Genomic DNA, 27,979 nt, shown 5'->3' with positions numbered 1-27,979 from the left:
AATTTCAAAATCCCTCTATGTATGACAAAGTTACAGTCGGGACACAAATTAAGTGGGAACGCACAGACGGATGGACAGACGGTGCGATTATATTATGCCTCCCTTTGGGGGCATAAAAAGGTTTGTTTCAGTATCTAGCACTAGGAATAGGCAAACTTGCTTCCCACATTTTACCATTTATGCCCATATCATCACCAACAGCTTCTGTGATAGTCACATTTTGTAACATTTGGTGCCCTTGTTCATATCATATAATCAGCTCTTATGTTTAGAACATAATTTATATTGGAAGTCGGTCAAGCTGTAACCTCGACCTTCATCATTAAAACAGGCCAGGGTTCCTACATATCCAAAAGGTAGAATAAATAAATTACAACGAAACAAAAAGTTCATTTTCATCTATTTTTCTGTAATCTTTGACACGGCATAGAAATATGATAATAAGTAGCAACATGCAGGCTTACATAGTTACATACATTCAACATACACTTAAACAATGCCATCGGATTTTTACTTTTGACAATTGATGCAATTTTTGCAATTCAAAGCCTAAAGGAAAATAACTTTTTAGAATAAAAATTAAAATAAACAATTTCCATTGAAGACTTTTTAAAAAGTTAAGAGAAAAAGTAGAGGAAAATCAATTTCATACAAATGCTAAAATAGAAATTTCATAATGTATAAAAAAAACATTGCATATATATATTTACATTTGCTACCACTGCAATTAAAATAGTAACATAAGAATTTTTTTCTTCCACTTTTAAAATCATAAACCCTCAACTGAAAATAAAATATAGAACTTAAACAAAACTAAAGCATAAAAGATATAATCAGCACAATTTTTTTTTTAGGAAAATTATCATATAATTTAATAATTTCCCATAAACGAAGCTCCAACTCTCCACCATAAAATGTTATACTCTAAGATATTTAACTATAGATATACAATTGTAGCATAAGTAACAGACATCTTTGTACAAGTCCTCAATCTTTAATAAATTAGGTCAAAATAATAATTCAAAACACATGTCAATGTACAAAAAATAATCCAATGGTCAACTGATTTGGCTTTAATTTTTGTTGTCTTTTTTACTCCTTTTGTTACAGAAAGTTTCTTTGACAGTCAAAAATTGTTAATTGTAAACTAAATAATTCTTTATTAAATCCTATTCATCCTTTAAGCTGTTTGTTGTAATGTATTTGTCTTAATTTTCCTTCTTTCAAAAATTTAGTGTTATGACATCAAAATTCAATATATACATCTTGAGGTAGCCTTATATAGCAACATTAACTCATTATCATATTTTCAAATCATTTAAACCAATCAGAAATAAGCTACAGAACTCAAATTTCAGATAACCAATCAAATTTCAGCAATTCAAAATCACTTGACCAATCAGAATTCAGCAAAATAATCTAATAACCAATCAGATGCAAGATACCAGCAGATAAAGATTTCAAGAACACATACAACTGAACACCAGTTTTGTAATATCAGAGCATAAAAATTCGAATGTAATTTTAAAAAATTTACAAAAAAAATATAGAAATAAAAAAGAAATTGAAGTCATAATAAATGTGTAATTTTGGTTGTTGATTTTTTAAGGACATATTTGTCAGTAGTTAAAAAGCAACTGTTACACAGTATTTTTTATAATATAAATAAGATAAAAGGTTTCTCATATGATGAGACTATAATAGGTAAAGGTTGGTGGAACTTTAAATATATTTATCACAGAAAAAATATTCCAAAAGCCATGGTTTTGCATAAAACATCCATTAAAGTACAGTAAAAATTCATTAACAATTCCTTTTATATATTTTTATATATCATTATATTACCATTAGAACAAGTTTTAAAAAGCCAAGATGAAATTTCATACCAGTAGTTGAAGGTTTCCTAACTTCATTGATAATGCATTATTTTGGCTTATAGTAAAATATGTTTTGAATTGTGTGTTTTAAAAGCTATTATCATAATACAGAATAAATAATTCAAATATCTTATTTTCAAAATGTCAGAGTAGATAAATAAAAGCTTTGATAAATACATGCAACTTAAAACATGAAAAGCACCTTTATGAAATCATCTAATGATTTTATTTTCAAAACAAAAGAAAAAGGAAGAAATTAAAAATTTAGATATGCAATATAAGAGAATTGACCAAAAATCTTAACACTTTAAGGGTTGAACCTTATTTTTCATATAATTGCACCAATTAATTAAAAACCCGCTTATTTGTAACAAAAAACATAATAACAACTTACTGATTATTCTAAAAATTCCCTTTAAAAAAAAATCAAATCCCTTTTAAACTTTAAATTATTTCTGTCAATGTCTATAAGAATTAAAATAAAAGGTGTTAAACTTTTAGTTAAAAATGTCATTATCTTTTAAATATTTTCATAAAATTCAGGGTTCCATTAACTAAAAACATTTGCTATAGATATATATAGTTACATCACAGACCTGCAGTTCTATAAAATAACATGTTTTAAAAATGTTTATATATACAACAATGGGAATAAGAAATGACAATTCTCATACACTTTAAAGTAATCTCAAATAAAAGGTTCAACTTTAATCATCCATCCTCCTCAAAAGTTTATATTATATATAATTTTTACACACCATTTTATCGTTTTATCTATAAACTTTGACTCAAGATCCAAGTTTTCAGATGATATTAAACATTACACCATTCTGTTATTTCTACAGAAAATGCTATATTCAAAAGCAATTTACTTATAAGCCCTTTACAAAATGAATAAGTGTTAAAATACGAAATAAAAGGAAACTTTCTGAATGGTGCACTTATATTAACTCGGTTACCATTAGCTCTATTACCCCCAAAATGTTGGTACATTTTCTGATTACTCTTTCACAACACAAAACAGTTTAATGATATATATTTATAAAATCAAACAGTTTTTTCGGTATACCGAAACAGCTGTTTAAATAAAACATGGTGACATGACTACAAAATGCACTGGCTCTGTTCTGTTGCTACCCCCAGTCTGAACTGTGCTTCCATGACAACTGTAACCTTCACCTTTAGTTCCATGACCTTTATCTTTCATATCTTAAGGTCAGAGTTCATCAAATTATATCCCTCGAAATAACTTCTCCCTTCACATTGCTTTCTCGCTCTGCGGGACGGCTTCCCTAACTTATGGGAAAGTGTGATCAACATTTGAAGCACAAGTTCACTGTAATAAAGGTAGCAACAATGAAATGTCCTGACCACAAGTAATAAAGAGTTTGCAGTCTAATTAATATCATTATGGCGGATGAAATCTTTGGATACAATGTGAGACAATGAGAATACTCGAGAGCCAATCAAATTCTTTGGTTAACCCTGTCACATCAGCACGAATTTCTGGACGAAACTTAAAATGCAATATATCTGTCTGTTCAGCACTGAAAATAATAAAAAATAACTTTATAAATATAAATATGCTACACATATAAATTTTGTATGCAAATATATAAAACATGTATATCTATATATCTCATATCAAAATTACGTTTAATCTTGTTTAAAAACAACCAAGCAGATCTTTATGAAAAACCTAATTACAAAGCTGTTTCAAGTATAACTTAATACTAGTAATAGGCAGCATCTAGCAATTTTGGTCAATTGTAGTCTTAAAATTCATTTTTCATAAAAACGTGTTTTTTCTTTTCTTAGCAAAACCCTCTTGTTTGACAAAATAACCAGCAACCGATAGTAATCTTGTGATTTTAAATAACAGCACAGAGAACAGCTAGTTCGTTTACCCCCCCCCCTTTTCCTACTGAATTTGTGTAATGGATTTGCCCTGTTTTGAATTACCGTATGAAGAGTCCATTCATGGTTAAAAGGATTTAAGCAAAGAAATTCACAGCTACCCTGAGTATAGAGCCTGGTCAAACTGCACTGAAATGCAGGCCTGCCTGGCAACCTATTCTGATGACAAAGGTTAAGCCTAATCACTTGAGTTCCAGTAGGTTACGGACTGACACAATACCTGCCATAACAAAACAACAAAGGACAATGATGTCATGACTGTGATAACATCATTTCTATGACATCATTTCATAGTACACTACACCAACGAAAATTGCTAGACACTGCTCAAATTTATCTAAAACATTTCATTTATCAAAACATTTTAATAAATTACAACACTCAAATTCAAGTTTTAAATTTTACAACTATTGCTATATTACTTTTAACATAATCTTTTCATTTAATCACTAAAATGTCAACCCTTAACCCACTGAATTTTTTAAAATGGACTTGTCCAGCTTCTATTTATGGAACTGTCCATTATCAATTTTGGAGATATCAAGATGATACATTGAAGTTTGCCAGTCAACAGTGTAGAGCCTGGTCAGACTGTACAGATATGCAGGCTCGGGCCTGGCTCTATACTAGTGGCAAGGGCTATACTCATGTTAATATTTCCAGCAGGTTAAGGGTTAAATATAAATTCTGAAATCATAATTATATATAAGTGTGTTAGGGGTGATAAAATATGGCAGTAATCGTGTATATATAATGTATATATATTTGCAAGTGATATTAAATGCTGTAAATCTTGCTTTTTATTGCTATATACGTCAAAGTGGCCGTTAAACCCAGGATAAGGAGGAGAGGACAACCAATATTATACATTATATTGTTCATATGAAAACAAAAAAAACAAAACATCCTCTTGCAACCTGTCACACTCTGTGGTATGCATGGAATGCACTTAAAATAATCTGCTGCTTAAAAATTAATAATACAGTTAAGACCAGTACTAACTGGTACCTGAATTTCATCCAGACAAAATTATAACTATAAAAGGTCTCTGAATATCTCCTTTGAATTAAAAGTACCAAATATTTTTTCTTTACCTCAAAATATATACCCTTTTCCTATGGTTAGCCATTAAATACAAGAAACCACATAATTATGTCTCTTTTCGTCCAGTATCTGCCCACCTAGTCACCTATTTGCTTAATTTTACATGGTTGTTATAGGACCGAAACTTCTAAATTCAAACTGTAAACAATTTTCAAGCCGATATCCATTTTCCATTTCTTTTATTTAAATTAACAGGACATATTATTTTTATTTACCACTACCATTTACAATTAGTCTTGACCCTTCCTGGCACATGACCCCTTTTATTTAACCATACAAAAAAAGTCCAAGGCCACTAATAGGTAAATTATTTTATCAAAATGGCATAAACTGGTTGGTTGAAGGAGAACGTGGCCATATTGATCAATGGCATTGGTTATGTATCCATGTTTATTCCACAGTTACAAGTCTGACTCAGGCAAAACCTGGTTCAACAAATTACTCATACATATGAAATTATAGACTTACATTACAAAGTTCCGTTAGTTGATTCCATACTTGTGGTCATTACTGATTTAGTAAGCAGTAAGGAAAGAGAAAAACAATAGCATTACATGAGATATAAAACAGTGTTAATTAATTGATCCTTTTTGGATAATAAGTCAAATTACCATGCTGTATTAGTGAACAGTATTTTATAGGACATAGCAAAATTTTTTAACCCTGGTGAAACTATATAATAAACATTTACAGTGAAGAAACTGATCACTACAAGGCTTTCTTGTAATGTATTGATTAATAATATCATTGAAATTTACAATACGAATATCTAATAATCTGATTTTCTAGATCAAATAAATGTAAGTATTAATTACAGTGTATGTTTACTAAAGCTTATATTTATATAAATAGTGAATCCTTAGCAATCTAAAATGAATTCATGATATCTTGTTCAAAATGTGTTGAGATAAAAATTTTAATAAAAGAGAACATCAAACATCAAAAGCAAATAGTAAAGAGTTAACTTTAGACAAAAATGAAAACATAATATAATAAATATAAAAAAAAAAAAAAAAAAAATTGAAATAATTTCAAATAAAATTGACTGGTCATTTGTTTTTGTAACAGAGCATTATAAATTATGATGTATGATTTACAATTCTAATACCATTTATAAACACGATGATAACTAATGAAATATACATTGAGAATTTGAAATCAAATGAAGTTTGATGTGTTTTTCTTACTCACATAAGCATCAACATCTTCAAGAAAACAATAATATTCTGAGGTTATAGCTGGTGTCAATAATTCTACAAAGGACATCATTACCCTGTCCTCATTGGGGTCAAGAGAAATACAACTTGCTATAATGACATGAAAATGAACTATCTAAATGCACCAGTATTTTTTTTTTGGTTCGGTTCTATGTCACACCAACACAGTATAAGGTCATATGATGACTTTCCAGCTTTACTTGTGGAGGACCTTGCCCTAACAAGCATTATTTCAGACAACTGAGTACAACCTGCGATACTTCCTCACATGAAAGAATCCGAAGTCCAAGCCGGTATTTCGAAACCCACAACCTGGTTTGAACCAATAATATATAAAGTGCTGTATAAAATTCAGGAGTACCAACGAAAACCCGATGAAATCATCAAATAAATGTATAATGAATAAAACTCATTTAAAATGACTAAAACAAACAACTCAAATTTTACACCAATACCGACTGCCAACTATTTCTAAAAACTTCAACTATACTAATTTTATGAAGGATAAGTATCAAAACTGGTTTTTTGAAGTACATAAAACTTTCTAAAAAATAACAGGTAGAACTAAATTAGCAACAAAAATGTTCCTGCACGTAAAAAATGCAGACACACAAAACGCTATTTGTTGTACTGCTACACCAGTGCCAGACAACATATCATGCAGAAAGAGAACAGGTGTAAATTAATTTACTGAACGAGAAATCACTTTTTTCTTCTCTTACTGAACTACATTATCACCTTGTTTTTTCATGTTAAAGCCATTTTTTGTTTGTTCACAAGACGTTACAACAACTGTTAGTCTGATGTTAGCATAGAAATTACAAGCAAATTTCACAGGTATGACATTGTTTTTGCCTATATGAACAGCTAACATACAAGTATCATTTATCAGACCGAGTTCACAGAAAACTGTTCCCATTGTCAGTATTAATTTGTACTGTTTCAAGCAAAATGCTTTGAACAAGATTCTGCACACATATGGATTTTCTTTATGAAGATATTGGGATTTCAGTGTGAGATAACATTTTGGAGATTTTCATAACTCTGGAAGAAGTATGACATTGTCAGTAAAATAAATGCCATATGGCGACTTATAACTTTTACGAGTTTAGGAAGTATTGTCTATGATTGACATACTCTAAATATTCCACGATTGAATATCAATTGCGATAGTCAAAACATTTTACAAATATTTCACAAATATTTTGTTAAAACTGTCAAATACAAATGTATGTATGATCGATTGAAATTTTATCTACAATACCTTAAAATTTGCGTTTGTATTATCAAAACAGATAAAACTTTTGAAAGTTATCAAACACTTAAGTATTTAGGTATCCAAACCTCTGCTAAAATTTGACATTTTCATCAGACCAGGGTCACCAAAGTTGATATTTTATTCATAAAAAGAACAGATTTCATCAATATGACAATAATTGTAACATGATCACTGGTTTACATATAGATTTCAATCTAAAATCAAAGATCATTCAGTTTTAATTAAAGAGATTATTTTTCTAAACAAATATTTGTTAATAGAATTGGTATGTTTTGAAATGTACCAGTTTTAAAACTGAACTTAATCTGCCTGAAAGAGACTATAAGCAAGTTTTTTGGGGTTTTTTTGCTTCATTTTTGTATGTGTATTTACCAGTTTTGCCATTTTCTCCTGAAATAGATTTATGTCTAAACATGACATATTATCTTTAATCAAATTGCCAGCTCAGAACTTACTGAGGATCTGAGATGTACAGACTTATTTCTTTCCCTTTCAAGCTAATCAGTCAGTCATCTCCAAATTGACAGAATTATCAATGAACCATTTCTGAGACTGGATCAAATTTAGGACCTGAGGAAAAGGGAACTGACCATAGTAACTAAATGAGATAATTTTGTATTACATTGACAGATTATTTGCCAAAGGCAAACAGAAATGGCTGCATGAGACTTAGATACAATTAGATACAATTATTGTCTAAAAATGCTATGATATAAGATCTTCAACCATCTTACATGGATGAGACTACATGCAGACACTTGTTGCATGAAATACAATATTCAACTTTCTTACTTGTATCATTATACAAATAATTGCATGGTAAAAGTCATAGTCAACATCAAACTTTCAAAATAGAAACAAAACAAAACTTGATATCATATATATATACCATTACAGCTTGTGGCCATGTTTTATTAATTGATATGCTTGTAATAGTAATTTTTCTATTCTACTTTTTATATGGATATAATGTGTATGGAGACAACTATAAAAGCACCAAAAAAACTACACTATCATTTACATAGCTTATTATATATCATAACCAATACTTTAACAAACAAAAAGCAGCAATCTGAATACGATTAGAGAAACTTTTTACCAATGTTTATCATAATCAAAACAAATTAAAGATTTTAACCCATGAAATGTTGTATTTCTTAAATGGACTTGCCCAACTTTCTTTTTTGGAACTGCCCATTATCAATTCTGTTGATATCAAGATGAAAATTTCAAGTCACACTACAGCCTCAGGCAAGAGGGCACAGATGTGCAGGCTGGCCTGGCTTTATACTAGTGGCTCTAGCAGACCAAGGGTTAGATTATACGCTATAAAGGAAATAAAAGAAACTAAACAACGTACATTATAACTTTATAACAACAAACATGCATTTACTTTTGGCGTCTTTTTGTGAGATGGTCTGAGCAATTTAAGATATAATATCATCTTAATATTATGCAATCATATTTTTAGAAACCTGTCACAGTTTCATATAATTATACATTGTATATGTATATATCTTTATCAAATAAATGAGTAAAATCAGTAGATATAAAATTTAGGCTCACATTGTGTACAAAATTCGGATTTAAATCAGTAGGCTGGTCGCACTACCAGATTACAATATTCACTACTGTAGCCATAAAGATATTTCACTAGCACGATTCATTTGTTCAAAACAGTTGTTTAAAGTCGGGCTTGTAACTGAAAAGTACATTTGTATTGGTAGCCCGAAGAGAAATTTAGGTAGTCACAGGCTATCAGACTACTGCTAATTTTCAACACTTGACTCAAAAAGATTTAATAATTATATCCTGACAATCATTTATCATGCAAAATGTTACGGTAAACTTTCTTTTGTCAAACAGTGGATATTCAGACACAAGTCATCAAATTAGACGTGAACATCATTTGGTTCTAACTTCTAGCATCTATGATATCGAACAGGCCAATGAATGAATGTTCAAACATAATATTGAAAATAAATCTCTTTTGCTTATGTAAGAGTTAAAACAGACTTTCCTGATCGATATAATATAGATGCTTCAACTTGACTGAACAAGCTTCTATGCAATTGATTTATTGATATGGACCAAAATAGAGTAATCTTGAGACAACCCCCTACAGTAGCACATTGTTACAAACATGCATGTTTTTTGTTACTTTTGATTAAATTAATTAAATTTTTTTGGTATATCCCTAAGGGCACAATTGACATTTTTATAAATAGAATTACATTAGAGCACATGTTTCACTTCAGTTTTAACATCAGATAATTATTGTTGATTCTATCACTAGATAAGATACGTTTCTGCCAATGTTCATTATGACATGTATGAGGATATTTTACAATATGATCATTATTTTCTTTAAGAACTGAAAGCATGACCACAAATTTGTATCTGTTAACAGTTTATATAAATAAGTGAATTTTGTAAACAGTTAATCAATTATCTTTCTATATTCTATTTATTCAATCAGTAAGCAGTAAAAGTAAAATATTAGAACATTGAAAGCCAAATGAACTAAGCAAATAAAAAATCCATTACAAATGTATTGTAATGACAAATCAATCCAACAAACCAGAATACTGTAAATTTAATAAATCAACCAAGAACACAAGCAGTCAACCTCTATGCTAGCAACTTAGCTACAATAATGCAGGACCATGCCCCCAGAGTGATATCCAAACATTAGCGCTAAAATAAACAAGTCTAACTTAACTTAATTACAATGAACCAGTATTTTACAATAATCAAAGTGGACAACATGATCAGAACAGAATTCAGCAAGGTGAAACACTACTCTGTACGAACTGCTAATTAATACACAAGTATACTTTCAAATGACACAATTTCAAAGCATTCTTCAGCTGCTCTGAATAGAACAAATACAAATTGCATACCAGACAGCAATCAAATGATGTAACAGATAAACAATATAGATATCTGTATCCCACGAGAATAAGATGTACAATAACCTAGTAGAATATATTATTATGTTCTTCTGCAATAAGAAGTGTATATATGTATATTATGCTAATAAGCAGTCAACATGTGTTTTATCTATTCTAGCAGTAACAAGGTAAATTAATCCTGTTAGTAGCCAAAACATTACATCAGGATAAAATAACATGACCATAAAATGGAAATTATTCACACTTATGTGGTTTGATGCAAGACAAGTGTTAACTAAATATGTTTAAACTTTTAAGTCTGCTGCAACCAAAATTGATTATTAGCCTTTGTCAGGCCAGCCTGTATGACCATGTAGCCTGACTTATACTGTTGGTACCTTAGTTTTTGTATTTCAATTGACATTGAAATCACTTAACTTGACTGTTCCAAATTCTGGGCAAGTTCATGTTCATAAATTAGGCAGGCCGCCAGTATTATGAACAAACTGTTCAGTTTTGCAAGAACCAACACATTTTCTCTTGTTTGCCACCCCACCCCCTCCATGACATTTTTCTATTTCACACTATACAAAGTTTTCCTAATTATACTTAAATACATACATGTATAGTTAAGCCTATAAAAGTTAATTGTTAAAGCAAGAGATCAAGGTGTTTTAAAGTTTTGGCCAAAAAACAATGATGGGGATAGACATGATGAATATACAAATGTAAATGACTGGCAATATGATGAACACAATAAATCAAATTATAATTCAGACAGTACAGTCTACAAAATTACTTTCAAAAGTATTGATGGTTTTACTGACTAGTCTACATGGATTCTAAAGAATACCAAGATTATCAAAATGTCACATTTGCTACATTAGAAGGAAATTACGAATTTCTTACCTAAGGCACATGAATTACTGTTATAAAACTTGAAACATACATTTCTTAAATACACTTTCTTAGACTCTTCAAGTTTTTAATCTACCACATAAAAAGTGCTTCACACAATTTCCAGATAAAACTAAAAGAATTTAAAAAGCAATTTATACAACTTTCAGATAAAATGACAACACCCGTCAGATAATGTCACTGTGCAAAAAAATGTGAAAAGCACCAAAAAAACAAACAAATTGCTTGAAAGATAAAGCATAACTACACATGAAAACTAAAAACATATCCAAATTAAATCAAAAGCTAAAATAAACTAACATTTAGATAACTTTACTGCAAGAGAAATGTACAACAAAAGTAAAACAAAAGAGGGAAATATAAAAGATGAACTACACAGGAAAACTAAAAATATATCCAAATTAAATCAAAAGCTAAAATAAACTTACATATAGATAACTTTACTGCAAGAGAAATGTACAACAAAAAGTAAAACAAAATGTATGATGAGTGAAGAATTAAAACAACAAGAAGTATATAACTATACACATGTACTACAGAAGTACTACAGAAGTACAGGAAAGTACTATAGAGGTACAGGAGAAACGCTATAAAAGTACAGGATACATACTGTTTGCTCTGGAACTTGAGCAACTTCCCGGGAATGAAAAGCATTGTTCCTAAAAGTAAATTGACACCTCATACCCAACAATTACATGCTTAGTTTTCATTTTACACAAAACAATATTTATAGAAATTATTGCCTTTTCCTCCTTTACAACAGGAGCAAAAATTAAAGCACCATGTAACATGTTATACATCTGGCGCCTGTATGAAGTAGTGAAAATATCCTATCTAATAAGCACCAAAATTTCATAGCAAGTGAATTCTAGTGTAAAATATTTTTTATCAAAGGTTTTTCATTATCACATTAAGAGACTTCTGTTGGAAATAAAAAAAAATTCCATGGAAAATTAATAGTTTATTAATAATGGAAATCATTTGTGACCAATCCATTTTTCAGTCAGAATTTTTACTCATAAAAAAAATTTCATGATTTTTTTCAGCATATACCATAGTTATTCTATCAATCACATAGATATATTATATTCCGTCACATGTATAGTTAAATGCTATTAGCTTTTTCAAACTTAACTTGTATGAAAAAAAAAGGATAAATTCTGACTATTTGATAAAGATTTCTTCTGTTATGCTAATTTCATCAAATAATCAATCATTTTTTTAGACAGTGACCTTTGAGGTTAACAAGTGATATGATGACACATGAAGAAATCTAACATGAGGCAATGATGAACACTTAATGTCTGAACATTTTTACACTTTTAAAAAGTGTTATATCACAATTTGAATGATATTCTTTTCAATTTTACAAGGCACATTCATAATTCAAAACACAACAAGAATATAAGTAAATGTCGCTTTTTTTTGTGTCCACTAAGGAATATCGCTCTTTTTACTGCTCAAAACTGGACAGAAGCGGCCCTGAAAAAGGTTGAAAGAAAAAGAAAAGTAAAATCAAAGAAGAGAATAAAGAGTTCTCTAAATAAAGTACCAGTACCCTTTACTTGTGAACAAATTTAAAGAGCTGTCCGTGGACCCTTGCCCAATAAGATCAATAATATCTACAAACTTAAGCTCCTCTTTGCATGATCCTGTAAAAGTTTAAGCATGAATTGTAATTAAAGAGTCCAACCCTTGCTGACTCATATGCAAGACGCCCTCCCTCAACCTGTGACCCAAGATTGCGGTCCTAATCCTCTACCCACCCTTCCAAGATGTACGACACCCTACCAAAACTACCATACCAGTCGGCTGTCAAACAGCAAACAGGCCATAGGTCAAAGAATTTTGTTTTTTTAAAGTAATCACTGGCCATCCACCTCCATTTTACGTTGTCAGAAAACACAACTTAATAACCCTCGTTTAAACCAACTAACTAAGATTTACTGTCATAAAAGGATCAACAGGTGGGGTATTTTATCATCAGCACACTTTATTCAACGATCAGTGTGAGAAACTATTTTAATTGGATATAAACTCTTTTAATTGGTATACCTACCAGACAGCTTTGCATAAGTTTTAAATGCATCATTGTGTTAAATTGGGGTTGAATCTATCAATGAAATAACTGACATGATTTATTTCATTCTAGGTTTGTTAAATATATACCATACATCTCTTAAGAGAGACACTAAAAACCACCTTATTCACAATGAAATTGAGATATTTGAATGTGATGTTAAAATAGCATATGATGTCATTGCAGAATTAAGTAAGCCAGAAAAATTTAGAATTTCTAAGTACATATGCACTGAATTGCATACATGTACAAATCAATAACTACCTTCAAATACCAGGACCACCCTTGTCAAATATCAACTAATCTATAAATTAACACTGTCCATGTTTTTTTACCAATAAAAATTTCTCATCACAAAAAATGTGAAAGAATTCTAAAAAAAACCTGTAGAATTGAAGAATGTCAATACATTTAGTTGGGAATTGTGTGTTTGTGTGCCTGTGATACAGTTACTAATAGACATTATACTGTTGAAGGGAAAGAGAGAGAAAGGAGATATCTGTCCAATAATCGAACATTCTTGGCAGATGACTGTATCTTGTATTTTCTGCATATTCATGCTGCATGACATAGTAAGCTTGTGAAAGTAAATATTCTCCTCCTGAGAGCAACGGAGGAAACTTAATTGTCTGTAAAATGTGCATGATAGACTAGAAAATATGTTACTACGCATTTTCAAGTTTGTACATCGCAAGACATATTCAAATTATACATGTACTAAAAATGTTCTGTGTAGAAGAAACAAACACCTGCAGTAATATTTTTACACTTGAACTGCCATACTTGTAAAATGGACTCTTCCTGCGCTGAATTTCAGAACAGTTCATTGTTAACTTGAATTATGGTGAGGCTGACCTGACTGTGACTGTACTAAATACTGTGTTACCTCAGTGACCTAGAAGCAAGTTGTTTAATTCCCACAAGCACCTGTGGTGAAGTTGTTCAATGCCACAAGCACCTGTAGGGAAGTTGTTTAATTGCAACAAGCACCTGTGGAGAAGTTGTTTAATTGCCACTAGCACCTGTGGGGAAGTTGTTTAATGCCACAAGCACCTGTGGTGAAGTTGTTCAATGCCACAAACACCAGTAGGGAAGTTGTTCAATGACAAAAGCACCTGTGGGCAACTTCTAAATGCAACAAGAATTATAATTGGTTAACAAGATTGAAACTTCAGTTTCTTGTTTAAATTTCAAATGATGAATTGTTGGATAACGTACATTCATTAAACCTTAAAATTTACCTAATAGCTAATGCATCTTCTGTTAATTTATGCTTGTCATTCTTTATGTAGATGGTAGGTTTTTTTTTTCACTTGAGCTTGATCAATGACCTCTGATTTACTGTCATGTCAAAACATCACAGGTGACAAGTTTAAAGGTGGTTAATTTGTAATGGTTTTGTATCACTATAGTCTATACACATGTATATAGCTTTGTAACTGTGGTTTTCTGTGGCAGCAAACCCTTCCTTTAAAGAAATGAACTTTTAGTGAGAACTTTCCCATAAATCTAATCATAATCAATCACCATTTATAGAGGAGTTTTTAAACAGTACAGCTTTAATTTATCAATCAATCGCGTCCTACATTGAGATGATGAGATCGGCAACTGCACAGGGACTATCCTTTTTTTCAAGAATTTACTGATAATCAATAATTGTACAATCAACTGATGGAACTTTCTATTCATGAAATACAAATCCATTGAAATATGTATAGCATAATAAAAACCTTTTATTTCCTCATCAATTCTGCATTTTGCTTTTTTCTCTATTTTTCCCTTTTTACAGCTTGAATGGGTTATTTTGTATATTGTGGCAATATTTTTTAAATTTTATATACATCTAATGCAAATAAAGGATGAATTTTGCATTTAAAATTCATTTCAACTGTGTAGGCAAAGTCAATTATCTAAATGCCTCACACATTTCAATATATTTTCTGGTTGCTTTTTTTGATTACATTTGATTTTGTCCCATACCAATTATGTTAGAAATTTGTTCTAATTCAAAATTATCTTTAAAATTTGGGACATATGGAAAAAAATTTAATCACTTAAAATATCAATTTTAAGTCAACATTTTTGATAATTCATCCATGAATTGCCAGCTCCCGAAATTCAGTATTGAGGTGAACTCAATTTTGAGACAGTAATTTGAGATTTGAATGTGATAAATTGTTAAAAAACGAGGTTTATTAACGTTTAAATCACCCTATTCTTCATGCTTCTAAAACTCTGAACAAAAACCTACACTGTGAAATATCAAGAAAAACTTGAATTGCTGTTGTTGTTGTTGTTGAAGCTTATTTGCATCAAGCTGTGTTGAATGAGTCAGCTGATATGATGATAAGATTCCCTGCATGACATTTTATGATACACCCTACAAATTGTCTATATATGAAACAGAAGTATATATTTTATTAGACTCATCTTCAGGAAGTTTGTTGCTTGTTTGATTGAGTTTATTACCACCAAGTAATAGTTACACTAACAACAAAGGTTGTACTTGACAGTGTCACATGTACATTTCAATAAAAGTAGAACAATACTAGTAATAAGTTGTGCTCATATCTGTACCAAACTAAATCTTTTACCATGTATATATAAAACTGTCTACTAAAAGCAAAAGGGCATGTAATTTCAAAATCTGCTTTTTCCTGTTCTTTGACCTCAGTCATTGGTTTCTAAAGATTGGAATATTACCTGAAACACTTATTTTTATCCCAAACATTTTTTTGGGGGATTTGAATTAAGATTTAAAGCACCCCTTTCTTTACTGTGGATTACTGAGCTAATAGTCTAACTAGGAGGTGGGGAGTGGAGGGCACAAAGGGGTTTTATTATTCAAAATCAAGACAAAGGGGTTTTACTATTCAAAATCAAAACAAATGGGTTTTATTATTCAAAATCAAGACATCAACAAATGAGATTACTTAAAGCAGTCATACCCACATTGGTGGAGGGTGAAATGTTGGTGATTAAAATAATTTTTGAGGCAACTTGCCAGGTTGTGAGGTACTCAAAACTTAATTGTACACTGTAATTGAACCTAATTAAAATACAATAAAAATTCATTGAATGAACAAGAGCTGTAACTTACAAAATTTAACAAAACGTTAAGAAATTTAAAGAAATTTAACACCTTAATCAAAACTGTGTTTAAAAGTATTTATGGTATTTCTTGATAAGAGGCCAAACTTTCCTTCCCCCCTTAAGCTGATCTTATATATATATAATTATGAAACTGTGTTGTAAATATGGTATTTGCACAATCCCTTGGCCTGTACTGGTAAAATGTTTACCAGTATAAATTATTTAGCACTCCTAAATTCTTATCTCATTAATAAGTTGCTTATATCTACATACACTTCTGGTCATACATGTAAATACACATGCCAATACTTGCTCTGCATTCTTTTTGCCCTTTACTATCTTATGTACATAATGATGTAACCTAACCGTAAATCATATTTTCCAATCGATTTGACATGAAATAGGATGAGGCACACATTATGTAACACTAAATCTTGCCTTTAGGTCAGAATTATTTCGGTCTGTCCAAAATTTCGACTTTTCAGTCAAATGTTAAAACAAGAGGGCCATGATGGCCCTGAGGTCGCCTCACCTGTATATAGGCCCCCCAACCCCCACCCCCCCCCCCAACGTTGCAGGGCCAATTTAACCCAAGGGCTTTTATTTGCACAAACTTGGTAGACACCCATAAGAAGATGTTTCATGCTAAACATCTAAAGCTCTAGCTCATTGGGCTTTTTAAAAGAAGATTTTTTTAAAGTTTTTGCTAAACACATATAAAGAAAATCAATGACCCCCAGGGCGGGGCCAATTTTGACCCCAGGTGTTTTATTTGAACAAACTTTGTAGACACTCACTAAAAGATGTTTCATGCTTAATATCTTAACTCTGGCTATTTGGGTTTTTTCAAAGAAGATTTTTTAAGGTTTTTGCTATACACATATAAGGAAAATCAATGACCCCCGGGGCAGTGCCAATTTTGACCCCAGGGCTTTTATTTGAACAAACTTGGTAGACATCTATTAGAACATGTTTGATGCTCAATATCTTAGCCATAGCTCTTTGAGTTCTTTAAAAGAAGATTTTTTAAGTTTTTACTATATGCATATAGGGAAAATCAATGACCCCGCCGGGGCGGGGCCAATTTTGACCCCAGGGCTTTTATTTGAACAAACTTGATAGACACCCATTAGAACATGTTTCATTATAAATATCTTAGCTCTAGCTCTTTGGGTTCTTTAAAAGAAGATTTTTTAAGTTTTTACTATATGCATATATGGAAAATCAATGACCCCCCGGGGCGGGGCCAATTTTGACCCCAGGACTTTTATTTGAACAAACTTGGTAGACACTCACTAGAAGATGTTTCATGCCAAATATCTAAGCTCTAACTCTTTGAGTTCTTTAAAAGAAGATTTTTAAGTTTTTACTATATGCATATAGGGAAAATCAATGACTCCCCCATGGGGCGGGGCCAATTTTGACCCCAGGGCTTTTATTTGAACAAACTTGGTAGACACCCATTAGAACATGTTTCATGCTAAATATCTTAGCTCTAGCTCTTTGGGTTCTTTAAAAGAAGATTTTTTAAGTTTTTACTATATGCATATAGGGAAAATCAATGACCCCCCGGGGCAGGGCCAATTTTGACCCCAGGGCTTTTATTTGAACAAACTTGGTAGACACTCACTAGAAGATGTTTCATGCCAAATATCTAAGCTCTAGCTCTTATGGTTTTTTAAAAGAAGATATTTAAAGTTTTTTCTTTCGGTCGCCATGGCAACCAGAGTTATGCATGGAATTAAATTCTTTGAACAATTTTTAAAGGTGACCACCAAAGGATCATTCCTGTGAAGTTTGGATGAAATTGGCTTAGTGGTTTATGAGGAGATGTCATTTAAAGTAAAAGTTTACGGACGGACGGACGACGGACGGACGGACGCCGGACGAAAAGCGATCACAAAAGCTCACCCTGTCACTTTGTGACAGGTGAGCTAAAAACAGAAAGAAACAGTGCTAAAAGTGTTAGACCAATACCATAAATTGAAATTAAAATGTGATGTTAATAAAGTAATATTGTTAATTATAATGTATTCTGTTAGTATCAATTATTCATGCAAGAAATTAAAAAAAAAAAAAATTCCTTTTTAAGGAAAGTATAATCTATCTTATTTATATCAGAAATGACCACTTACTCTTGACTTACACAAAAAACAATGTATATGATTGTTTATATCTTAATAAATACATGACAAAACCAACATTGCATGTTTGCGACCAGCATGGATCCAGACTAGCCTGCGCATCTGCACAGTCTGATCAGGATCCATGCTGTTCGCTTACCAATTCTATTACAAGTACAGAAATTCAGATAGCGAACAGCATGGATCCTGATCAGACTGCGCGGATGCGCAGACTGGTCTGGATCCATGCTGGTCGCAAACGCACTATGTTGGTTTTGTCATGGCGGGGCTCAAATATATGTATGATGTGGATCAATGAAGGAGCTTTTATGTGTTAACTGTGTCTAATACCACCCATAGAGATTTGGTTTTTATATTCTATTTTGGGGTGACGTACATTTGATTTTGAATCCAGAGGGCGATTCAGGCAAAAACTTTTGCTGTGTATAATAAATTTCAAATGTTCTCCCGATATATCAGAGAGAAGTTGACTAAGTTTCATTGAGTATGCATGGTAATGTTCAAGTATTCTATCCATTAATTCATTATACCCTAGTAAATATTTCCAACTTATCAGTCAAAAGGCGAAAAAAGCTGGTTGCTGCTTGGGGGGGCATCTCAAACTTGTAAAATTTTTCCAGCAAACACGCCTGAAAACTTTTAACACAGAATATGCTGTTTAATCAGTCTGCAAAATTTGAAGTTGATTAATTCAAACGTAATGAATTTCTATTGGAAAGACTTAGAAACTAGAAAAATTATTCTTTGGGGACAATCTTGAGACTTTCTTCAAGTAACTAAAATCATAGATTTATTCAACTTGTTTTACTTAACAATCCCTCTGGGCAGTAGTGTTTTCGACTGTTTAAAGCAGGTATGGATAAAACTAGCAAGACTGTATTTCTGCCACAAGAGCAATCTGCGTATTAATAAGCCAGGTAGATATATATTTTGTTGGCTCTTCACTTCCAAAGCAAGAAATTTCTAAGGGTGGCTGGTTAGGTGGATATATGAGTCAAGATATGCAAGCACCCTTATATAACAAGCCTTTAAAATGAATACATACCTGTTTTTATTGTGAGTTAAGTCTATCAAGCATGCTCCCAAATACCTAGGAAAATTTCATACTGTAAAGTTGCTAGATAGTAATTTATAAACGAAATTGACTGTTGTTGGACGAAAAAATCATTTTGTGACATGTAGTGAATATCCCATTACATTGAATAAATTGGTAGTCTATTATAAAATTATTAAAACCTCTATATATATGTTGGAACTTAAGTTGATAAAGCCATTCAAATATCTTATATTCTTAAAAAAAAAATTCTCAGTAAATTTAGTTACAAGCCAAAAGACACCTCTGTTAACATTACTTAGTTTTTCTTTTCACGCACCTACTGCCTGACTAAAAGATCTATATTTCTATAATTCATTGATATTGTCTGGGTTATTTTTAGAATGGGTTGTGAACCTAATGCCCAAGCAAGCAAAGTGGGAGGAATGTGCCGTTTACCAATGAGAGAAGATGTGAGTATAACCGACAGAGAAAAACAAAACCTCAGCGCTCTACAGAGTATGTATACGTTATAGGATATGAGTGTTTTTGGGAAAGCGGACTGCAGGACTTACCCTAAAATAAACTGGTAGTTGCAGGGATGGAGGATTCAAGTTCTAATAGTCGCGTCTTGGATTTGAATGGCTATGATGATTTTGATAGTTATGGTGTCTGCCTCCCCCATAGCGACCACTATATGACTGTTCATCATTGTAGTGACTTACTTTGGAAGCGCCAGACTTGTTTCTACCGCCGCCTCCTTGCGGTCTACGCATGTTCCGTCTCTCTCGGTCGAATTCCAAATCCTCTAGTCTCTGTGTCAACACGAGTTTCTGCTGGATAGCCATTCGTAGGAGGGAATTCAGGGTCTTCTTCTCTTCTTCTGCGGCAGCAAGTTGACGTTGGTATTCATCAAGCTGGGTGACATATTCATCACAACGTTGGGCAAACATAGCTCTTAAGGAAGCGAAAGTGGCAGCATCTTCTTTTAATGCTTTGAGTTCATTTCTTAGCTTCAACATTGTTTCTGTTACTATAACTTTTTCATTTTCATACTTTTGTTTCAAGTTTGCCAAAGCAAATTCAGCTGTTGATTTATTGGCTTTAAGAACACTTCTTAATGTTGCAATCTGCTCTCTCTTAGTTGACAACATTGCCTTCAGCTTGACGATCTGTTCCTGTAATTCTTGAGCATCTGACTGTTCATTATCATCAGTTCTATTTCTAGAAACTTCCATCAGATGTTCAACAGACTTCTTCAGATGTTTTGTCTGGTCAAGAATTGTTTCTGTTAATTTTTGACAGGAGTTAGCATCAGCTTTTACAGAGTCCTCGTAACTTTCAGATCTACTCTTTTTAGATTTGGACCTTTTCTTTTTACCACTTTCCTTTTCAGTACCACCTTCTTCTTTTTCCCCTTGGTCTTCAGCTCCTTCCCTTGAGTCTTGTTTGGACAGTTTGTCAATAGCTTTAGCATGCTGAAGCATAACACGGCTTGGTGTTTCTCCACTTACTTCACACACAAGATGATAAAGTTGGGCAAGTTCCTCAGTTACTTTCAACATTTCCTCCTGTGTCATGTTCAAAGAGCCTTGTGATTCACCAGCAATCTTGGTCATTGATTTCAAGTCTTTGTTCATGTCTTTAACAACATCCTCATATTGTTTCACCTTAGCTTGAAGCTGGTTAAGAATTTCAGTAATGGCAGGATCACCTTCTTTTAGATTTCCTTGTTTGTTTTTATCCATCAAATTACTTATTTCAGACTGAAGATCATTGATTTGCTTTAGTGCAGAGGAATATTTCTTTTCATTCATAAGTAAATTTTTCTTCATCTCTAACAAGGCTTTCTTTCCTTGATCAGATTCGTTTTCAATCTGTTCATCTAAATAATCTGTCATATCACTGTCTGGTGAGGAATCAAGACTACCATTTGCCAAAGCTGCACTTATCTGTGTTTTCAACTGATTTGCTCTATCTTTTTGTTCAATAAGATCAGATTGTGTATCTTCAATTAATTTCTTTGCTTCATCCAATGCCCTTTGCAATTCAATTTTTTCTTCTTCACTCTGTTCAAGCATTTGTTCCAATTTTTTCACTTCATTTTGTTGAATTTCACTAAGAATATCATTGACTTTACCAGGGCCTTTTCTAGCAGGCTGATTTTCATCTTTGTGTTCATAGTCTGCTTCAACTCTTTTCAGTGCAGGATGTCCATCTTCCTCATCTACATCACCTTCATGATTGTTTAATCTTAAACCATCACTGAGACCACCAAGCTGAGCTAAATTACTCAAATTAAACATAGATTCTTGTGTTAGTCTAGCATCAAGTTCTTTCTTTAAGGCATGCTTCTGCTCTCTTTCAACTTGCAATGCATTCAATGCCTCTTCAAGATTTTTATCAACAATCTTTTTCAAAGAAACACTTTCATCTAACTGCATGTTCAAATCATCTAGCTCTTCTTCCAATCTTTTCTTCTCGTGTTTTAACCCTTCATATTCAACCTGACTTTGTTTTAACACAGACACTTGCTTTTGTAGAGATATGTTTTCTTCCTCCAATTCAGAATAGTCCACAATGTTCCTATTCTCTCTTATCTTATACTCTTTCAGTTCACTCTTTAACTGCCTTCTCTGGTCCTCCAGCTGATCACATTTGGTCTGTAGCTCAGAAACCAGGTTTGCCATGACAGTGTGCTCAGAAGAGAGTCTCTCATGATTCTGTTTGCAGGTTTTAAGCTCAGTTTCAAGACCCTGAATATTCTCCTGGAATCCCTGCTCACGCGACACTGACTCACGTATAATACTGTCCTCGAGATTGATTCCACTTTCATTCTGTTTTTTAAAAATCCCTTGATGTGTACTGAGGGTCTGTAAATGTAAAATGTCTTCAAGTTAGCAAAATAGGTAAATAATTGCAACATTAACAGCAATATAGTAATATACATTTCTTTTCAGCTGATTTTAACAACATTAGAGCAGGTAATGTCTAGAAAATCAACAACAATTGCACAATGTAAAAAACTATCACAGTATGCAATTTATGAACATATAAATATTTGCCTTTGATAAAAATTAAACTTAGGCTTTTAATTCCAATGAAGAATATTATCTTTGTACATCACAGGCCTCAATGAATTTTTCTAGGGTCTAAATAATTACAAAATTACATATTGTTTACAATAATAAATACATTTCATTCTTTTAATATATGATCTTCGACATATCCTGAATACTTATTTCATTCAAGTTCTAACACAATCAGCTAAAATATCAACCACATCAGTATAAAAACCTTAATTACCGAACATGTATGTATAAAACATTGTTGAATGCTACTGACATTGAATCCAGTTTATCACTTTATGTGTCATGGTAATTTTTTTTCATATTTGGCACTTATGTACCTACATTGGAATTTAACAGATTTTTTTTTCAAAACTAAAGCAAGTTACTTATTAAGGGTACTGCACCCACTTTTACAAAATATACAGTGGTCATGAAGTTTGTAATTGATATTTTTTTACAAACTCAAAATATTTATGAATGATCCTAAAATTGCAGACTGTAATCCGTGACCTGGTAAAACTGTTGGGGTTAAAAACATTCACATTTTTAAATTATTAATATTATTGCCTTTACAGGCCAATATATTATCAATAAATTCTATTATCTAGACTACACATCTCAAAATTTGAGGCGTGAAGTGTCAGAGGGGGAGTGTCTTGTTCCCTCTCTATATATTATATATATAACATTCATATTTAACTATTAATACAGTACTGGACACGCGAAACCCGCAAAAGTCGCGTTATGCCGCGAGTGTAGTCTATGTAGCGACGGGACACTACGCGATAAAACATCGCCGCGTGCAAGTTCGCCGAATTTCATGGCGGTTCACGAAAAATCGCTGCGATGTATCGCCGTAATTTACAATAATTGTATTAGAAAGTACTACTTGGGCATTCCCGTGGTCTTTAATTTTGAAAACTTTAAAAAAAATCTTGTAAATGTCATGTATATTTATAAATATTTAGCATTTGAACATGTACAGCGTATACATTTTGTATACTAAAACAAAGCAATCAGGTGCTGGTGAAAATTAGTTAACAATAAAACGAGATTGAAATTACAAAAGGTAATTGGTACTACATCAAAGAACGCACGATAACAAATTGTCCAATTGTTATTTTGATAATAATACAAATGTAATTAAAATCCATTGTTGATTTCGCACATATTCTATTTTTAGAACAATGCAAAGCGACATTTAGCACCGATTCACAGGTGTAACTAATTATTACGTCTAATACGCTAATTATGATTGTTGAAAATTGTAGAAGTTTTATCACTTAAATTGAGACATTCTTTACCTTCAATTTCACGAGTAAAAAATGCCAGGTGCATGAGTAGGTGATGAGTAGCAAGATGCAAATCAGATTTTTTTTTTATTTCCGCCAAATCAGCCAGGGCATTCGACCCAAAAAATTCCCTCGAAAACAAAAATAAAATCGGAGTTAAATCACACATTTAATATGTAAAGTAACGAGTGATCATTCATGAGGGCATTCTGTGCATAAAATTAGGGTGTTACTATTTAAAGTATTTACATAAATAATAATAAAACATTTCTGGTAGCAGCGGGGATTCTGTCATAAAATTGACCGAAAAAATAAATTTTTGGAAGCTGTGGTCCTTTCATATGCATTATTGTTTTGATAGCAGACACAAGTATTGCACAATATCTTCAAGATCATAAAAATGTAAATAAAATATCACAATCAAAATGCACTTACGATTAATAATATGTCAATAATTGACACAATCAATATCCAACATTTTTTTTTACTTGAGCAATAATTAAACATGTGTAATCATTCCTTGACAAAAAGAAATGACTGTTTTTTTCTGATATATAAAAAAGAGGTGGAAGTCAATCGAGTGTTGGCATTTCTTTGATGATTCGGCAACAACTACAGGTGTGTAAACATCAAAGATTCACAGATTCTTCAGAAGAGCCGACCAGTCATTTGTCAGTGGTCATTTCGTGTGTAAATTTTGTATTTATTATTTAACAATGGAAACATTATATTCCTTTTATTTATGGATGCTTCTTTTTGCGCAAGTGTTTTTGTGTCTTTTAGTGCTATGGAATTTCAACAATCGGCGATAATTTTCGGTAACTAACAATTAAATATTTTAACATTTTTAAAACAGGGGTGCAAATATCCGCCATTCAGAAATTATAGGAGACAAATCTTGCGTGTGTTATTTTTTACAGACGTGTAATAAATTGAGTAATGATCACCTGAGAGAACGAAATGTCCCGGTGATCCACTATAACTCTTCCAGGTCGTACGGGAATATTTACGCAGGATTAGTTTATCACATCGGTAATTTGACCATGCTTGAATTTATGTCTTATGTAACGTTTTCAATTGACCTTTTCGAAAACCTAGCTAAACTCTGTTTTCCGGTACGTTACCGATTTAGCTCTGGGGAATTACACATAATGAAGTACATAACACTCTAACATAAATTTTTGTTTTTCTATCATTATTTTACCGTTTAAGGTGGAAAAACTTGATGTATTTGAAAATGATCAATGTTCTTTTAATATCTATTGCAAATTTTTCAAAAAATAAATTGTTTATAATGAAAATCAATAAAATTTAAACAGACGTAGTGGAATCTTCCGTAATAAATAAGGTTATTTTCTGCGTAAACTTGTGTATTTACTTTATTTTTTGTATGGAATTATTCATACAATGATATTTAATTATTTTCTTATAAAGAAATAATTGTTTTATTTCAATTTAATTTAAAAAAGGCCGAAAACATCGAGTTCACTATTACACTCCACTAGATGAATTCCCCAGAGCTATGTACAGAACTTCAGAAGGTACCGGAAAACGGCGTTTAGCCAGGTTTTCGAATTCGTGAATATGGGGATACATTTGAAATGAACAAGTTAATGTCGTATCAATTATGTATCTTTTTATGTAACTAAATATCTTTTTACACATATATCAGGGTTCTCACTAGGACTTTAAAACATGGAGTCCATGGACTCCCAACCCTGAAAAAGTTGGAGTCCAAAAGCGCATCGCAATTAATATGTTTACAGATTAGTCATTCAATGCTCACAATAGCATTGCTGATATTTTGAATCTTCAACAGACTTCCAAAGTTTATAGTTATTCAAAAGAAACTCCATAGTATAATTATCGTTTTGTTGTTAATATTTATTATGAAATTATTTCATTATAATGCATCAACACATGGAAATCGTCTTTTTTTTCACTTTTATACCAAATCAAATTTTATTCTGGTTAAATAAGTCCACTCTAAAGACAAAAAGTTTGTATTTGTAAAAGAAAAACGTAAATGTATATAGGCAGCGTTTAGCGGAATGAATAGGAAAATCGTGTACAGCTTCACACAGTGTGTAAGAGATTCATCCGATCGACAATTATTTTAGCAAATATCTTCAAAAGGGGGCAAATTGAAGATTGATTTTTAAAGATTTAATGTTTATTAAATAATAAAGGAACAATTCATTCGCATGTTTGGCGTGGAAACCGAGAATTTTTGCGAAATTTTAGGGTTTCTGGCGAACGTGAAATCGCCGATGTTTGGATCAATTTTCGGATAGAATCTAAATATCAAAGAAAAGCGTATGTGAACCTGGCATTTCGGCACAATATCTTAAATTCTTAATACCCTTATAGAACGATTTTGCAAGAATGAAACTAAAGCAAAATTGTGCCTAGAAAATGCCGAAAATAATCGACAATCATTATTATGCGAACATATTCGACAATCATTCAAATTACACTCATTTGTAATTGAGAAAACAGTCTTTAAACTTGCGGCGTAAATAGTCGATAATTTTATCCTTTTGTCGGTAAAATTTGCTAATTTCCAATCAACTGTTGATCTATCACCTTGTGTTATATCTGAATTACATGAACTGTACAGCGCGTGTACACATTTAATTAGTCTGATCACTATAGCGTGATAATGATAGGAAGCGTTATCGCTGATTGGCTAATCGCTTCATGGGTCGATGTGCATAGGACCCCCTACCTATAGACTGACACGCGCTAACGCATTTGTGTATTTCTGGTTGTAAACAATCGGTAATGTTTATGCGTCCCCAGGCAAAATTAAGCGTACGTGGAATCCTTGCTCTGAAATATTTGCGTCCAGCTGTAATAAACATGCGTACCGGGACGCCGAAATAAGCGTCCCCGAGAACCCTGTATATTATATTTATATCTGTACTTTAAACTCAATATGTATCCCCCCCCCTAAAAAATATTTTTACACGTGTACATGTACACTATTTACCTGCCGATGGAGCCGCATACTTGTACTGCGTCGCATTACATTGTGGTCATGATTCTGCCATTCACGGAAAGTTTTTAACGGTGCTTTTGATTTCGCCGTGGTTATTTATATTTGCTGTTGGCATCAAAGATAAATAGAGAAAGGGCATTTAAGCAAATTACAAGATTTTCTTGATACAACTTCATGTAGATCTACTAATCAATTTTCGTACTTGTACATGTATATCTGGTTTCAAGTTCACAGAGTACAATTATAAATAGATCTACATTTATTATACAAATGAACATGTATTATTCCCCGCGAATCACGGCAAATGTTCACGGCATAATCGCCGCGAGTTGAATTCGCGGCAATTGTCTCAAGTTGCCACCACTTCGCTCACGTTATAAAGCATGAGAGTTCGCCGCGAATACGCGAATTGTGCGGGTTTCGCGTGTCCAGTACTGTATTCATATTAACTTATTAAGCATCCAGAAATGGGGAAATTAGAACTTCTAAAATGTTGACAAGGGTTTCTCTCTTTAAATGGATGAGGCCTTAGCCTCTTGACTTTAATTTTTAGAAAAATATGTTGAAATTTTATGGTTAAAAAAATACACACATGTCACATGTATATTCTAAACGTCAAAAAAATTACCACATATTGTTTTGAGATGACCCCTTAGACGCAGGTTTCAAAATAAAAAAAATCGTAAAATTATTATCTATATTATCTTAAATAAAAATACCTCTTTAGCATGTTCTAACTCAGTTTTAATTTGATCTCTTTCAGCTTCTAGCTCCTCTATATGGCTCTCGAGTTGATGTTTTTCCTCAAGGACGGCCAATCCGTATTCTGCCGCTCGGATTTTTTCTTGGTTTGTCTCCGTTAGTTCCTGCTGCAAACGAGCGAGTTCTATTTGAAGCTCCTCAACGGAATTCGAACTAGCGTCCGGTTTGGACATTGTGGCAGGAATCTTTCGAAACAGTACGAAAATCAAGAAAATCCAGTACGGATGGAAGTAATTTTGACGTTGACTCACGTTCTGTCCTCCATTTTTAATTTATGTAAATAATTGCTGTCACGTG

The 27,979-nt window shown here is 32.1% G+C and overlaps 1 protein-coding gene across 13 annotated transcripts; it reads right to left on the bottom strand.

The window, feature by feature from the left end:
* Positions 1–382: 382 nt before the first annotated feature.
* LOC132742761 (protein bicaudal D homolog 2-like) lies at positions 383–27,979 on the bottom strand. 13 transcript variants are annotated; one of them, XR_009627479.1, is made up of 6 exons: positions 27,640–27,979; positions 20,282–22,429; positions 19,569–19,613; positions 11,817–11,865; positions 5,367–5,408; positions 383–3,424 (listed from the first exon to the last, which is right to left on the bottom strand). XR_009627479.1 is itself a non-coding variant. In XM_060731228.1 (5 exons), exons 1-3 carry the CDS (start codon positions 27,853–27,855, stop codon positions 19,575–19,577), a joined length of 2,403 nt encoding a protein of 800 aa, XP_060587211.1. In that variant the 5' UTR covers positions 27,856–27,979; the 3' UTR covers positions 383–3,424; positions 5,367–5,408; positions 19,569–19,574. The 13 variants fall into 13 exon arrangements, 7 of the variants coding, with proteins under 7 accessions (XP_060587211.1, XP_060587207.1, XP_060587210.1 ...); XR_009627476.1 differs by having other exon boundaries at positions 20,132–22,429; positions 27,640–27,978; XR_009627475.1 differs by lacking the exon at positions 11,817–11,865 and having other exon boundaries at positions 20,132–22,429; positions 27,640–27,978.

The sequence above is a fragment of the Ruditapes philippinarum genome, unplaced genomic scaffold (assembly GCF_026571515.1).
Source record: "Ruditapes philippinarum isolate M1 unplaced genomic scaffold, ASM2657151v2 ctg166_1_1_1_1, whole genome shotgun sequence".
In the NCBI taxonomy this organism is placed as follows: Eukaryota; Metazoa; Mollusca; class Bivalvia; order Venerida; family Veneridae; genus Ruditapes; species Ruditapes philippinarum.
This window is presented reverse-complemented; position numbering and strand designations above follow the sequence as displayed.